This window comes from Primulina eburnea, chromosome 3 (assembly GCF_022965805.1).
Source record: "Primulina eburnea isolate SZY01 chromosome 3, ASM2296580v1, whole genome shotgun sequence".
Lineage (NCBI taxonomy): Eukaryota > Viridiplantae > Streptophyta > Magnoliopsida > Lamiales > Gesneriaceae > Primulina > Primulina eburnea.
In genome coordinates, this window is record NC_133103.1 from 11,077,676 (window position 1) to 11,094,516 (window position 16,841).

Below are 16,841 nucleotides of genomic sequence, written 5' to 3' on the forward strand. Positions count from 1 at the left end.
AATTTACAAAAAATTTAAGAATATTTTCTATTCGAAACGATATATCTATAAATATTGAAGTATTTTAGAATCAAGTAGATAAATAACCTAAGAGCTATAGCAAAGACAATTTTTTTTTAAATTATAGCAAATATTGCACATCCCTAAATTTGAAAATTATTTTATATCTTTAAATATTTACGACGAAGAAAAGTTTCTCCATGACTAACGCTGCATCAAAACGGGTGCAAATGGCAACCATCAAAGCCTCTGAAGCCAAGTATTAATTGATATAAGCCACGCAAGCAACCACCATTTAAAAGAGTTCGTTTCTCAACAAAAGAACACACAAAAACTACAAATCACAATTTCAATAACAAGATCCCAAAGGATGGAATAAAAACCATGTGATGTAACAAAACAAGAAACGATAATTTACATGAACTAATTTCCAGTTCAATGATTCAATAATCATGATTTAACATCCCTTAGTACTCCCCCCTTTTCAAGTTCACCAACCAAGTCCCTGAGTGCAGGAACCTTCGTGGCCAACGTCCGGTACAATCTTGAATATCGAGCTCGAGTTCCATCCGCTGTTCTAGCAAGAGCAAGTAAACTTAGTGCCTCCGGAAGAAGTGAAAATACTTCTTTCATCTCTTCAAGGTTCATATTTTCCAAAACAGATGGCCTCGGAACAACTCTAACTATTTCCCCGCCTTTAGGTTCTTGAACCCGTGCGTCAGCCTTGATGACCAGTTCAGAATTTGAGTTGGCCCCACACTTGATGATAAAGGGGGTTGTTGAGCCTGTGTTGAATTGCAAAACGTTCCACTGCCCAACATCGGTTTCAGCACCATATGAGGCGTCAACACCAAGTTTTGAAGCATTTTCTCCATCCTGTGGTTTGTCTTCCTCTTCAGAAGTTGACTGCATAAAACAACAATATGAGACATGCCTTTCGAGGACAGCCGAAACAAGAGAACCAGAAAATCTGTTAGGCCTGTTTGCCACGGGAATATCATATATGTCAGTCAGGACAGTCAAACATGAATATTAGCAAATCTGTAAGGCGTATATGCTATTTGACTTTCTTATGAAAATTGATCCGTGAAATATAAGGGAATAAAGACAAGCCAGCATTGGATCTCATAATAGATCGGTCCTTGTCCACTGCAATTTCCTAGATTTCATGGTCTTGACTTCCTCACCATTACATAATTGGCTCTTAAATAAAGTAATGTGTCGAGAACATTTCAGTTACTAAACAACTGAAGAATATTGCACTTCTATGCCTCTAAGTTTGGAAGATCATATGCATTTATATCCTTGTCTACAGGATTGGCCAGTAGATGAACATCATGACAAGCCAACAACATAAATGTCAGAAAAAAAATGGCTAACTAGAAAGCTAAAATCGAAACCCAATTAAATCTGTCACCCTAAAGAATTTGGAAAACCAATACCATGTTGCATAATATTAACAGCATACCAGCACAGCTTGTCGAGCTTCTGTGATATGATTCTGAGCACAAGGATGGTCAATGTCAAGTAAAGAAGGCATCTGTTCCGTTAGTTCATCTAGAGAAGCAAGTAATGAGTTCTTTTTAGTCTTACTGAGAACATTGACAGATGTCTGCCTCATTATATCCTGTTAAAAGAAAAACGCCTGTCATATATTCTTTTTACTGGTCCATAATCTTATACCAGCCCAATTTAGGGGGAAAAAGAAAAGAAAGAACAAAACAAAAAAAGAAGAAAGAAAGACAGTAAACCTTGACTTGCTTCAACATGCCATCAAGGGAAATTAATGATGCCAGTCTTGCATCCTCAGCAGCAGTAGAAGGATTTCGCATGGGCGCAGCACCATCTTCCAAACTCAAGATTGCCGCATCAATTTTCATTTGTTGCAAAATCTGATTATTCAAGCAAAATTACACGATTATTTAATTCAGTGACATCTAAACTGCATCAAGAAAAAAGTTAATACAGTCCTTTTTTCGAAAAGAAAATGTATGACAAACTCTCATCCCGCAATATCTAATTGGCAATTAGAGAATAAATCAAAAGGGGAAGCACCTTTTAACCTGCAGAATAAGTGGTCAGCATATTGTCAAAAAAATTTACAATGATAACAACATCCCAACCTGCAAATGTCATAATATTTCAACCATAGAATTTCACTCAGTCAGCATGAAGCCTTAACAGTAAAGGACTGGAAACTTCAATAAGTTTCAGTTACCCTAAGGTTACATTTGAATGAAAGGGTTTTGTGGATGTGCTTTCAAACCTTTAATATAAATGCAGTCTAATCTTATGTGTGATTTCAAATCCTTCTACTTCAACTTTAATTTATTTTTGAATCAAAACAAGATATTTCAAACCTTCAGTTATAGGAATCAAAAGTGAACAAAATATTTTAATCCAAACGCAACCCTGGATAATAAGGTTTGTTCACCCTTGGAAGCCAAGAAGCGGTTTCAGGTTAGTTGTTTTTAAGATCCCTAGTTCAAAAATCGGATACACTTGGTAATTTTCACATCAGTATGAAAAAATCAAAACTGCTGTATTTTTACTTCTAGTAATTAAACAGTCAGTTAACAAGAAAGAAAAAAAAGAAGCGAAATCGGTTAACTGCTGGAACAGGCATATATGATAAATGTATTCATGGCTTTGACAAACAAGCATGAAACATCGGAATAAAATATATTTCTGTAGTGTGCAAATAAAAGTGAAAAACACTGATATAGTGCTGACCTTCCTTCTCTTGTGATCCACAGACTCCAGAGCTGAGCGCAGTTTAGCTACTTGTGCAGGATCATCTGCAACTTCGGCTGCCAAAGTACCAGCAATATCCTAATAGATAAAAGGAATATCAACTATTTATGGGAAAAAAATTATCAATAAAATGCATGGAGGCTGAGTAACCTAACTACATTATTAATCTAAACTTCAGGGGGAAAAAATTCAAATTCAACACTGAACTAGATAGGGAGTAGAGAACAGAAGACCACCGTGCAAATGTCAGCATACAACAATGAGAATAATTATCCCATGACAAGAGGACGAGCACAGTAAAATGCAATGGTCATCGTACCTTCAAGTGCTGCAATTGAGAAGTATAAATGCGCCTAGCATACTCAGATAAAAGCTTCCCAAGAGCATCTGAACTAGGAGGTTGGGCAGCACCAAGTCCTGCCATCCAACCATCCATTATTGCCGTAGAAAGAAGTTCCAGTTGACCAGTTACTCCCGCTACTGTATCATCAGTTACAGAAAGAAAATCAAAGTTTTCTGCAAGCCAATTTCGGATTTGGCGCTGGAGCTCACCCGCAGGGGTGTGAACAAAAAGAGCTGCAAGAGCCTTGTTTCCAACTGCAAAGCTTTTAGCATCTTCAGTTATTTCCCTAAGCTTCCCCCCCGTTACATGTTGTTTCCATGTTTCCTGTATAGAGAATCTAAAGTGTCAAACAAATTACGAAGTAACTAAAAGGTTGCAAACAAAAAATGATCATTGAAGGACTATAACAGTATATGAATATAAAAAATTGTCCTTAGTGGATACACCATGATGCCAGGTAACTGAAAAGCATAGTGTTATCTTTCTTGGAAAAAGAAAAGGAGGATCTCCTGAGGAAAAGTTAAAAAAAGACCAATGCAATATATTATTTTTCTTAAAAAGCAATGGAAATAAATTCAAGTGAGTTTATTTATCATTATTATAGACGGTACTGAAGTAAAACAATGTATAATTAAAGCAATGTATAATTATGATGTAAACTATCTGGAGCATAAATTGTATTTTAGATCATATCTTGGAGGGGGAAGAAATTCAATTCCAATGTCTCACCGAGAAAAAAATACGAAAAAAGAAAAACATAACCCAGAAAGATAATGGAAATCATACTGACAATATACACTAAAAAATATCACCCAAGCCACCTGATCGATGCCACGTATCTTCAAGACAACTGAAGACAGCTTTGATTTTTTTTCCTGTTTTATATTCACTTTGAACGCTTGAATCTGTTCCTGAGTCGATGCATTTCTTATGCTTGAATCATATCTCACAGGAGATCTTCCAGGACTGTTACTGCGGCTCGTGCTTCTGCTGCGCCCACTACTAGGTTTCTCCAGAAAGCGCTCAACGGGTAAAACCTGATTTATAACAAAAGAAATAATTTCACTAGAAGGCCACATTATTTTATGCTAACATAGATACATAAAACTGCCAAATGAAATGGAAAACAATTTCCAGTACCTTAATGGATTGCAACTCTGGTGACCGAGCAAGAAGCGACCGAATGTACAAGATCCTAACACGTGAAACAAGCATTGTATCCATCACCCTCTTTGGCTCCATTTTACGAATAAAAGCAAATACAGCATCCCTAATTTCAGCAAGTATTTCATGCTCTCTAGAAGCACCTGCTTTAATAACTGCAGCTAGAACCTGTCGAATTACAAACAAGCATCAGAAAATGAGCAATTTGTGGTATAACATTAGTAAAGCATTTGGCAGATGGTGATTACTCGGTTCAGTTATTTCAAAGTGCAAAAATTTCAGAAGACTTACATGGTGAAAACATGATTAATTAAGACATAAAAAAAACATAAGAATGGTGCCAGTACACCAAACAGGCGTAACACAAAACTACAGCGAGTAAATTGTAGCATCTAGAGCACCCTAGTATACAAAACTCTTCTTACAATGAGCATATGAGAATCAAAAGTAGCTCAAGTGTCTCCACGAGGAACTGAAAGGGTTTTGTTTTTGGAGGAATTGACAGGGAATAAAATGAGTTTTGTAATTCAGTGAACTTAAGGTGCATGGAAAACATCATCGCAAATAAGTGCTTCCAGGAATTAAAAATTGCAGAATAAAACAACCATGATGATGATTCATATGCGGATGATATTCTTAAAGACAGTGAAATAGCAGCAGGAAATTAACAAATACAAATTGTTACTGTGAGAAATTAACAATTGAATATATAGGAAAACCTAGCCATACCAGCATCAAAAGCTTGTTTGCTCCATCTGAGATTGCAGCAAGACTGTCATACTGTTCTGGATCAAAATCATTCAGGGCAGAAGTAAGATATTCACCAGCTGGAGTAGTTTTAACCTTATCAATATCAGATTTAACCAATGCAACGGTGCCGTCAGTCTTATCAGAGATCAACTGCAAAGAACCATCACCACCAGGTCTTCCTTTGCCATTAGTATTATCGTACCTGTAAAGAAAAAATTAAAACGAATGAGAGAAATTTCTATCAATAGAAAAAAATGATTCTAGAAACATATGGAGAACACAAACTTTGAGTTTTTCAAAAACCAGAAGAGAAATGCACCTTACTATGTCTTGAGGCTTGCTGAACGATCCCCTCAGAGAAGGACTCGACACCTGGGAAAAAAGATTTTGTCACCAATACATGGAGGTAAAAACAAAACAATACTCTTGCATAAGCTAGGACAAATTTAACAGAATTTTAGATAGTGATAAAATAACCTGAGGTGATCCAGCGAGAGATGCTTTTTCTGTCAATCTGTCAAATAATTTCTCATTTTCTTCATGCAATCTCTGGAAAATGAGAGGACAAAAGAAGTTCATCCTTCCAGCACATAATATCAATCTACTGCTAGAAAAGAAGAATAATGATGTCTCCATGTCTTCTAAATTTAACAGTGGTCATTGACCGTTACCATGAAGACAAAAGTTCTGGCCTCATCTCTTTGCAGTGGAAGCTCAATAATGAAATGTTATAAGAAAAATTCTCACATAATCCTATATGAGAACAATAAAGTACCTCAATAAGCGCATCACGTTTCTTGAGTTCCTCCTCAAGCCGTTTGGTAACTGCGGAAGAATCCATGCTATCCCCTGTGGCTTTGTTGCTGGTTTCATCTTCAGCCTGTGATTTTGAGCTATTTGCTGACTTGGTCTCACTAGAAAGAAGGGATTCACTTAATTGTGATTCGGCGTTCCTCAGTTTAGCCTATAAATGAAAGTATGAAAAGTGACAAGTGGCAAAATTCAGAGGTCGCTCATGCCATTATCAGCTGACAAGATATCGAATAAAATGTTATCTGAGAACTGCTAGCAGATTTTGGAGTAATGAAATAAACATTGGAAATAGAAAACTAACAAACTAATAAACTTCTACCGCAAACATAATGCAACGGTAAGGCTGTTATTTCTGAAAAAAACGATTTATATGTTCCTCTTCAGAAAGCCAAACATCATGTTCTTTAAATATATTATCCTGATAGTGATGTAAGTTTCAAAAGAACTAATAAAGTGTTGGGTAATGAGAATATATCTACATTTATCATTTACAACTATACTATGGACTGAGACTGGTTCGTTAAAATAGTCCTTCCTCATCCAACATCTGGTGCACTTTTTCTTACTTAGCGTCTTTTTTTTTATAAGACTTTTTCTTAGCATCAAAACCATTGGCACAGCATAAATCACTATTTTTCTCGATTATTCATCACATGGGAGAGAAGGGCCTAGCATCTTCCATCTACAAATTGTCCTCATCACTATACTCAATCCAAATTACTGAAGTTATTTTCAAACTGAAAAATTGAAAAGAAAAAGAGAAGATGAGGTGCCATCTTCAATAGATATGGTCGAGGGTAAGGCCGGTGATAATAATCAAGAGAGAATTGTTGTCCACAGAAGTGATGTTAGATGAAGGAGAAAATCTGGAAAGTGACAAGAAATAGAATGAAACAAGGAAAAATAAGTGTCCACGGTCAATGTTTTTAGTAACTGTTCAATTCAAACTATCAATTTCTAATTCGCATTCTCTCGCTGTAGCATTTTTGCGAAGGTTGCTCTTGTTCTCTAACTCTCCTCCTCAAATTAAGCTGAAGGTAAGTTTCAAATGAAATATAAGAAATCAAGAGGAAAGAGTTGCCAGGAAGAGAGAAAAAATACTGATGGTGGAGAAGATGATAAGATAGAAGATCAGGACAGTGTTTGCTTGGCATGATAAGGTAACAAATAGTCACACTTTTTTCATGGGTTTGTTGAGTAATTTATTCATTTCAATCTGTTAAGCCCAAATCTGGCGCATACCACTCACGGTATTTGATCCTTTTTTGCCTGAAATTTTATCCAAGAAAGTGGATGCTTTTATCTAAAACCCACAGTACCCGTGATTGACATGTATATTGATCACAACACCCACCAATGTAAAAATGAATACAAATACAAATCTAATTAAAAATGAAAATAGAAAAGGTATACTTGTCTTTGCTTAATAAATATAAAAATATTATAACATATGCAATCATGATCCCAAAAATTTATTTATAACTCGTGATCTAAGCGCAATGTCCAGGTAAAAATAGGATAAGATTAATGAGGATAATGATCACACGAAAAACAAAAATAATGCTTATTAATAAAGGTAAAATTGTCCGACTTACTAAAAAATTACATAATCCTTTAATTAATCCAAGCAAGCAAGCATTTCAATAGTTAAACCACACACACACATATATATATATATATATATATATATATATATATATATATATATTAAAATGAAATTAACTATCTCTTCACAATCAATCACTCAATCATTCAAACAAACTACCTGGACAGCATAGGTGTTTAGAATCAATACCAAATGATAAATATCTTAAGAGAATAAATATTACCAGATACTTGAAAATATAAAGCATCCTGTTCTTGAGATTATAGAGGAAAATATCTAGCCTGCTATTATGCAGATAAAGGTGATACTGGACAATTGAGGTGCAACTTACTCAAAGATGAGACGGGGCCAAATAGGCCATTGAAATGAAGCTAAGGAACTTGGTATAATTATATCTCAAAATATTTTAACCAAATGATAAAGACGTCCTACATTGTCAAATGTAACTTAAATCAGTTAACCCGGAGGAGTCAATTTTTCAGTCGACAAAGGCACTCCCACTCCAAGTTTTCCACATATCAAAAACAGAAAAAACATGAATTTATATCATTAATAATAACAATTATAAATAACTATAACTCCTGGTGAGATGAATATGCACACATAATTTAGTTTGCCAGATGAAATGTTACTTCTCTGCAACATTCTATAATAAATTTGAAGATAACTGCTGCAAAGGCAAGCATTCAAACTGAACCCTTTTCAACTATATACATATTTTTCATTTAGAATCCAGTAACGAGTAACATAAAATTATAGTGTCAGGGTATTTAATAGATGTTCTTCAGACACAACGCTTCCAGAGAAGCAAATGAAAATGATAATTTGTCATTAGCTCTATTCTATTTTTCACAAATATAAAACATTTCAGTATCACCCATTTCCAAAAAAAAAGATGCAGCCACTTGAAGTAAAACGGACCCAAACAAAACATTCTACAGTAAATTATAGAGGAGTTAAGTGGACAATTCACATGCAAATTTACCTTAAAGAATGGCAAAGGAATAATATAGGAATTTTGGATCAACCTGTAACATCTGAATTGTTGAATCCCGATGTTGGATCTGCATCTTTTGTTCTTGTTCCACTTGTAACAACTGAGAAAGTTGGTTCCTGATTTGTGCATTCTGATCCTTCTCTAATTTACATTTATCTGCAAGCATCATATTTTCTGACTGCACAACATGACAAGAAGGTTTAGCTGTTAACAAGAGAAGGAAACTCAAGTAAAAGTTGAATCGCTAATAGTGCTGTCACGTTTCAAAAGAATAATCAACCATCATCTGGCTCATTAACAATCCATTGTGAAATACTGAAGAGAAAAAGCTAACCTAACAAGTACTCTAGCAAGAAATCAAAAATGTCAAAGGGATACGAGAGTGACTCATACACGACCAGTTTTGAGTTTTTATTCACCATTACCCAAATTAAAAAAGGAAGAGGCAAACTGTTGTTCACCAGTGAGACCAAATCTTCACTAGAAAAGACTTCAAAAACCAAGTAGAGTCATTCTGTAGACCACAATATTGAAAATTTGACAATGAGTAATCAAATCTAAAGTGTTGAACATACCATCACACCCCCATAAACTCGTCATGGTCACTACATAGAGAAAAGATAAAAAAAATTTCAATATGCCAACAATTTATCAAAGGATAACATCTTTTTTGTTCAGTTTCATGCATCCAAGCACTTTTGAGCATCCCATGACGGGTATAAATTATGGCTTTTGTTGGCTGGAGAGAGAATTATAATTTATTTCACATTGTGGTAACATAGATACCTCTGTTGACAGAGTCAAATTTATGAGGCAAAATTTATATCTGAATTGTTATTTCAGAAAAAACCTTGCAAATAGTTGAGTAGGATGATCAGGATGCAATGGGATGCTGGCTGAAATTTGATTATTTTAATGCCCAGGAGAATTATAATGTAGCCTTAAGCAGCAGGATTTGCTAAACCAGGTTCTTGCTTACGAGCACACGCCACATACTCATGAACGGTTGATGCTGAGTTCTGTCAATAATCTACAGCAATAGCTTTCCGTTGTCTTAGCTTTTGGTCACTCAAATATCTCATCTCATAGTTCACATTATAATAAAATTTGACTCCAAGTAAGATATAGGTTACATAAAAAAATTTATGATGAAATCATTCAATTGATCTAGTACATAAAACTAGACCTTTGCATTTACAAAAATAGCCAACTGAATGCAAAGTAAAGATATGCAATAAAAAGGTTCCAGTAGTTATACGGAGCAACACATTGTGATAGGAGTACTTTAAGATTACAGGAAAACTATGCCAAAGAATGATCTCACAAACCTTTAAATCTGACTGCAACGTAAAAGAAACTTTCCAAGCTTTCTGAACTTCATTATATAGCAAAACACACTGGTCATTCGCAAGCTTCAGAGCTTGTTTCAGTTCCATAACTTCTAACTTCAGGTTGCTAATTTCATTTTCCTTTTCACCTAATTCTTTCCGCGCATCATTTGCCTACAAGAACATTGCAGTTGAAATTCAGTACAAAAGAAATCGCCAGTCAGATTCATCATGACGATTTTTCACCAGCCTTCTGATCATGAAATTAGCACCATGCTTGTGATAAAATGGCCACGACAATCATAGCCATCTAGAAAAAGGTTATGAACTTTTTGACAATGGTTATGATCAGAGGAGACAGCATTGTTCATTATGACTATCTTTTTTATATCCCTCTTAATTAAGAATACTTGCTATGTGAAAAAAAACGAAGCCAATTATAAAGAAATTTAGCAAACTTACCATATCTCTCCACTTCTTGATTGTATCTCGATTACCAAGGCTCAACACAGCATTTCGAGCTCTTGCAGAAAAATTAAGGGATGATAATGTCTCAGAAATGTTTGATGCATTTGGACTAACATTGACTATCATCAATGTTTTGGAACTTCCACCTGCATGATAAATGAAAAAACGGATCTGAATACGCTGAGAACTATCAAAAATTAAAGAAATTTTAAATAAAAAAATGTATACGCTTAAAAAGTATAAATGAACAGAATGTACAGCAATATAGGTGAATAAACAAAACGTTTAGCATTTTTCACATATATTTTTTGATGCATGGGTTGTCTAAACTGCAAAGAGTGTCATTTCTTATGTGAATAAGTACTGTAGTTGGTATTATTTTAAAATAAAGTAATGGAGACAATGAAGAAGCACTTGTGAGTAGTTAGCTCAACAGAAGTGGAGCAAACAATAAAAAAGCAGCTGCAGATGCATGAACATTTGCCCAGGTCTTAGCAAATATTTTTTGTATCGAATAAGACACCTAAAATTAGTATCTTCACAAACATATAAAAAAACCGACAACATGGAAAAGTATAATGTGGAAAAATACAAATACCTAGAGAGTCTGCGAGAACTTTTGTAAGCACCGAATTTTCGTAAGGAACATTGTCTTTCTTAGAGGTCAAGGATGCCAAAACATCGCCCAACCTGTATGTACAACATTGAAAACAATCAATAAGAACTAGTAAACAAATGGCAAGAAATGAACAAGTGGACAAACTAAATAAGTAGCTATCTCACAAATCAAAACTTTGCACGACAAGAACTTGTACTTTCCCTATGGTTAGTAACAGAGAAAAGGGTATACTAATGTGTCCTAAAAACATAATAAGTTAACAAGAAGATATAATTTCCCTATGAGCACCATTTGCAATAGTGATTTACAATGTATAGAAATATCTTACAGTACCATATCAACAAAGGAAACAACAACAGCCATCATATCAGTGGTTTTATCACATTAGGGCTAACTTCATTGCAAGACTTCCATCCCAAATATAAAATTTTATTTCAAGACATGAAACTCTCACTTACGCTGAGAGTGATTTCCAGACATGTAGCAACTCTGTGGCACGGTCCCCAGTGTCTTCTTCAGCGCTTGTACTCTCACGTCCAGCCAAATCAACAAGAGAAAGCTTGCTATATGAATTCTCGCCCGTTATCAAGTTCTTATAATATATGTGTATCATGACAATCCTACAAAACACCAAGCCAAAGAGAAACAAACAAATTAGTTTATAAAACGTAGGAAAATTTTATGAATTCAAAAGACGGGTTTGATTGATTTTTCTTTCAATACTAAAATTTCTAATCACAGATAGAGATTGATTTTAACAAAGGAAAAAAGGCCACAAGAGGCAAGACCTAACACTATGATACACAATAGACATCAACGCACTTCAGTTTTGGCAGAAATATCAATATGTGGGAACTAGGAGTAGGGGTCCTAAAAAGTTAATCTTGTATTACATCAATTTGCTATATATACACAGTAACAAATAGAAGGTGAAATTCCTACTTGAACAGTGGAACACAAACAGAATCAGCAGTTCTTACATGTATAGCTGTTTCAATACGAGCTTCCATAAAATTGGTTTATTTGATTAAAACTCTGACAAAAATCAAGAATATTTTCATTTATTGATAATTTAAATAATGAAGTTTTTAAAGAAAAAAGAATGTTCCATCAAGTCTGATCTATGAAAGGTTCACATGATGTAAACTCCAAAATACAAAATTCTGCCACATAGAGAAAGAAACGAGATGGATGGTCGAATTATATCCGTAAAGCTGATTGACCTTCCACAATAGTATGAATGATGTAAGAAATATAAACGAGGTTTATCAAACAACTAATAGCAGCAATGAAAGACAAACACGAAAAAACAAGAAGCCTATTGATACTGCACGATCGATGCTAAAAATCATACAGATGGGAGACTTTAAACTTCAAAACATCGGATCCTCGATTGTGGAATGCTGCTTTCAGAACTTTCGAGAACTCTATTGGATTATCAATTTTCTCCTGCACAAGTTCTACAAAACAGTCCAGTGATTCAATGCGGACCTTTGAAACAGAATTTCCAGATTCCAATATCAAGTCTCTTATCTACAAAAGCATATGCAAGGTCCAACATCAGATATAATAAAGATGTTGAGCATTAGACATCAAAAAAATATGCCAAGAAAGTAAAGAAAATATTATATCAAACAAAATTGTGGGGCAAAAGGAAAGGAACCTGATCATTATAAAGCTCAAAGACTGAAACAGAGAAACTATATCGAGATGTAGAAGTTGAATCCGAGTTTGATAAGTCAAAAAGCTCCTCAAAAGAACGAGCATATAGACCACGATCATGGCTGGATCCTTCCTGCAGGGAAATGAGTGTTATTAGAAAGATAGAGATATCATCAAATTGAACAGCCGGAGGATGATAATTGTATAATATTCAAGTCATTCAATATTGTACCTGAATGAAAATCAGTCAGCCTTATTTCGATATAAAACTTTACAAAAGTACTACAAATTTCCACGTAACCATAACAATGGCTAAGAAACATACAAGGGAATGGGACCTGACATATATCCAAAGATAATGCTGCAAAAACACATAGCAAATATGAAACAGAAAGAGACAGGAAAGAGGACACACCATAGTATATGTCTTTCCTGAGTATGTTGAACCATATGCAAAGATAGATACATTATATCCATCAAATGCTGACTGAATGAAGGACTGAATATCGGTGAAAAGATCAGCTGCATATGGATGAACTTCGTTAATGCATGCAATAACCGGGCTGAGAAAATTAAAGTAAATTGAAAATACTAGTTCCACCTTGTCCAACATGAGGTCCATAAACCCAATCAAACTCAAAATCCTTCTTTGGATTCGAGAGGCTATCATCACCGGTATTTACACGAAGCGTAAAATTATCAGGAAATTCAACAATGGATGGACCTTCGTCTTCAAAACTTGGCCTAACACGACAAAACACCCTAATATTTCCTGCAATAGATAAATCCAGCCTCATATAGGAGTGAAGTGTTGTCAGTAGAATGTGTATCTTATGCTTTTCAGACATCAGAACAGAATTGGAGGCAGCTTTCAGAAACTGTTACCTTTGGCAGTCAATAAGTCATTAAATAACCTTTTCTTCTCAGATAGCAATGGGGAAATTCTAGCTTCTGTTTCAAGGGCAGCCTGATCTGAAAGTAGATGAGAATGCATTCCAGCAAACTAAATTTGTCAAGAATACACCCACACACACCATTTTTTTTTGAACATTTAGCATAAAACTTAAAACTCAAACTCAGCATATGCTTAACATGCCATAGTGAACAAGAGTTTAAACAACTGTAGGTGGAGTTGGCTTGTAGTTTGAATAGACTTAAAAGCAACAAAGAAAAAAAATCATTTTATACTAGAAAATGAGTTTGGGATCAGATTTAATACAACCAGTGAAGCTGAAAGAGAGGAGGTTCAGACGAAAATATACCCAACAACTAAAAACATAGATTAAGAGGAAAGTAGAAATGAAAGCCTTTTACGGTTACTTGAAACAAAATGCAGTTTGAACCGCCCATTATGTTTGAATCAGATTCTACCGATAATATTTTTGCAATGCTTATGCATCCTTTTACTATATTTAAATCTATGTTTCACTCATTTTCAAGTGAGATGTAATTTATTACCTAACTTGCGGGTTTTCTCAGCAAGTACACCTAAGTAACGCGTAACTCGATCAAGTTTTGCACTGGAATAGTCTTGAAGATCTGTAGCTTCCTGCCTCAACTGCATGTAATCTTCCCTAATAAGCTGTCCAAAACAAATTAGGAACTGTCATTTTTTCTGAAGTAACATTTTTTTTTTGGTCATTGGACTAACAGATTCTTCGCACTAAAGATGAAAACAAAATCATCGATTTCTTACTAGCTTATGCCAACTCCAACCCATAATTCTATTTTAACACAATATTTGCAGGAATATATAACGATTTTTGCACCAGTCATTAAACTCATCTCCAACATATCTACTTCAAGTTTTACTCTAAAAAAATATTCTTAAAATGGTCATCATCAGTTTATTCAAAAAATTTATTTTGTTTCACCATATTTCAAGTTATAAACTTATTAATATATTTACATATTAATTACATTTAATTCATTTTTAATTCAATTTATTTGAAAAATTATATCAATTTATTTGAATAACTAACACACTTACTTTAGAATTATTAAGTATCATAATAAATTATATAATACAAAGAAACACATTATATATTTGATAAAAAATTTAATGAATTATATCGTGCTATTTATGTAGATATATTAATTGCACAATAAATTAACTATAAATACATTGAAATTATATTTTAAATTACAACTATTTTCATAATAATTAAGATAATTTTAAAAAATAAAAAATAAAACCCTTTTTCGCCAAAGCTAGCAACATGGATGACACACAATGGGAGTTGGTCTAACAGCCGTCTATATCCAACAATTGTTAGATAAAAAAATAATTGATTCTCCCACAAAACTTCATTCTGGCAATATCCTTCAACCATATATTGGAGTACTCTCTAGTCCCCATATCCTCTGGCACTTGGAAGAGACATATTTACATGTAAAAGAATCAGTTGCTGCACCAGTTCAGGAAAAATTTACTGATATACGTGTAAATTAAATTATATACATGTACATTAAATTTTATGCAATGCTCCAAGGTTTCCAGTATTAACTGACGACAAAATACCTGCAACTACTTCCACAAACAACGGTTTGTAATTTGATTGTGCTACTATGTTATAATTTTCAGAAAACCAGACAACTAGGCAGTTGAAATTCTTCTGTTACCATACCACCACACTGAGAATTGAACATCATATCCGATCAATTATGAAACAGCGGCCACAAGCAAGAAACAGCACAGAAGACACCTTCTAGAATATAACACATGGCCTTGTGAACAATCCATGACACCACAAATATCAAAATAGCATTAGAAATTCAAACCTCAAGATTCGATTTTTACACACAGTCAATACAATCCCAACAATCTTTCAACATACACATCTCTGAACTTCTACATTAGCTGAAAGTTTTCAATTTACTGACATTTCACTCTACAAAACAACACTCCCCACAAGCTCGAAGGAAAATTATGCAAAAGTTAAGAAATCGTAGACGCATTCCCAAAGTATAACACATCAAGAAATCTAAGACAAATACCGATTGCCTCGAAAACATAGATTAAAACATAGACCTTGACTTTATCTTTGAGTCGCTGGAGTTTGGAGAGCTCGGAATGAGATGACACGGCAACGGAGTAACGGCGGAGTGAAGGAGCGACCGATGCCTTGATATACTCGTCACGCTCCACTGACTTCCTGGGCTGGAATCCCGCCACCTCCCAGTTCCAGCGATTATTGCTCCCTCTCTGCTCCGCCATTTCGTAAAGTGATACTCGATCGATCCGAAATCGGTAGCAATTGAAGTGGACAACAGGTGAAATCACATAGATTTAAATCGAAAAATGCAGATTGGGAGCGGAGCGAAGATGAGCATGTAAGCAAGTATTTTTTATCTCCACTGAATTGTGGCTTCAAAATTTTCAGCTTTATTTTACAGTGATAATCTGGTTCAAATTTTTAGTGGTGGTACAGTGGAGACGTCGTCGTTGTAAAACTATTTGTAACGGAATTAAATACTAGAGCTGAGTATTTTACAATATTTTTTATTTTATTAAAAATTATCTAAAATAAAGTATTATTATTAACCAAGAACTTGGTTTCCCTTCCAATTTATTTATTAATTGCTTGAATTATTTCGCCGTCAGCAAAAAAAAATTAATTTCACTTTTTTTTTTTCGAAAACCATGTAATATATGTGTGTTGTTAATCTAGAAATGGTTTTAAAAAACAATTAATTTGTTATGTGTCGCTATTTCCTTGTTATATTGTGGAACTGTGCTTCTACATATGCTCATGGACATATCTATGTAGAGGTTAATGGTCAGGGATGGCAACTTTCCTCACGGATTTGGGGTCGTATGGAAAAAAATCGAAACGGAGATGGGGATCTCGATTTTTTCGATTTAGGTTTCAGTTTTGAGGATTTTTTTAAATCCCCTATATAGTTCGGAGCAGGTATGAGATTATTATCATCATCCTCGAATCCGTCCTGAAAATAATTACAATAATAAAATATTAGAATTATTAGTATCAACTTATTTACAAAGATTCTTGATGTAAATTATTAGCTCAAATAAAGATATTTTATTCAAAATATTTATATGATTGGATGTTGTTCTTGGATGTAGGAGATAAACTTTGAAAGTTCATCTTTTTGTATAATTTTCAACATATATTATATGTAATATATTTTATTATAAAAATATGATAGTTGGTTATTTATTAATCTAATTGACACTCTTTGTAAAACCTCGTGATCTGATTAACGTTAATTACGTAAATTATCAGTAGTAAATCAACTCATAATATAATTATACTTGGAAATGGATTTGAAATAGTCTATGCAAATGAAAAAACTATACAAGTTGAAAATATTTC

General features: G+C 34.1%; 1 protein-coding gene across 1 annotated transcript; it reads right to left on the reverse strand.

Annotated features, from left to right (window-relative positions):
* Positions 1–332: 332 nt before the first annotated feature.
* Positions 333–15,888, reverse strand: LOC140826328 (kinesin-like protein KIN-14B). The gene is made up of 23 exons (XM_073188552.1): positions 15,536–15,888; positions 13,963–14,086; positions 13,390–13,476; positions 13,106–13,276; positions 12,920–13,026; positions 12,506–12,637; positions 12,197–12,375; positions 11,301–11,462; positions 10,822–10,913; positions 10,218–10,369; positions 9,756–9,929; positions 8,459–8,605; positions 5,787–5,975; positions 5,489–5,560; positions 5,331–5,383; positions 4,991–5,213; positions 4,238–4,429; positions 3,919–4,134; positions 3,074–3,421; positions 2,734–2,832; positions 1,752–1,892; positions 1,469–1,627; positions 333–906 (listed from the first exon to the last, which is right to left on the reverse strand). Exons 1-23 carry the CDS (start codon positions 15,719–15,721, stop codon positions 451–453), a joined length of 3,861 nt encoding a protein of 1,286 aa, XP_073044653.1. The 5' UTR covers positions 15,722–15,888; the 3' UTR covers positions 333–450.
* Between the last annotated feature and the right edge of the window lie 953 nt (positions 15,889–16,841).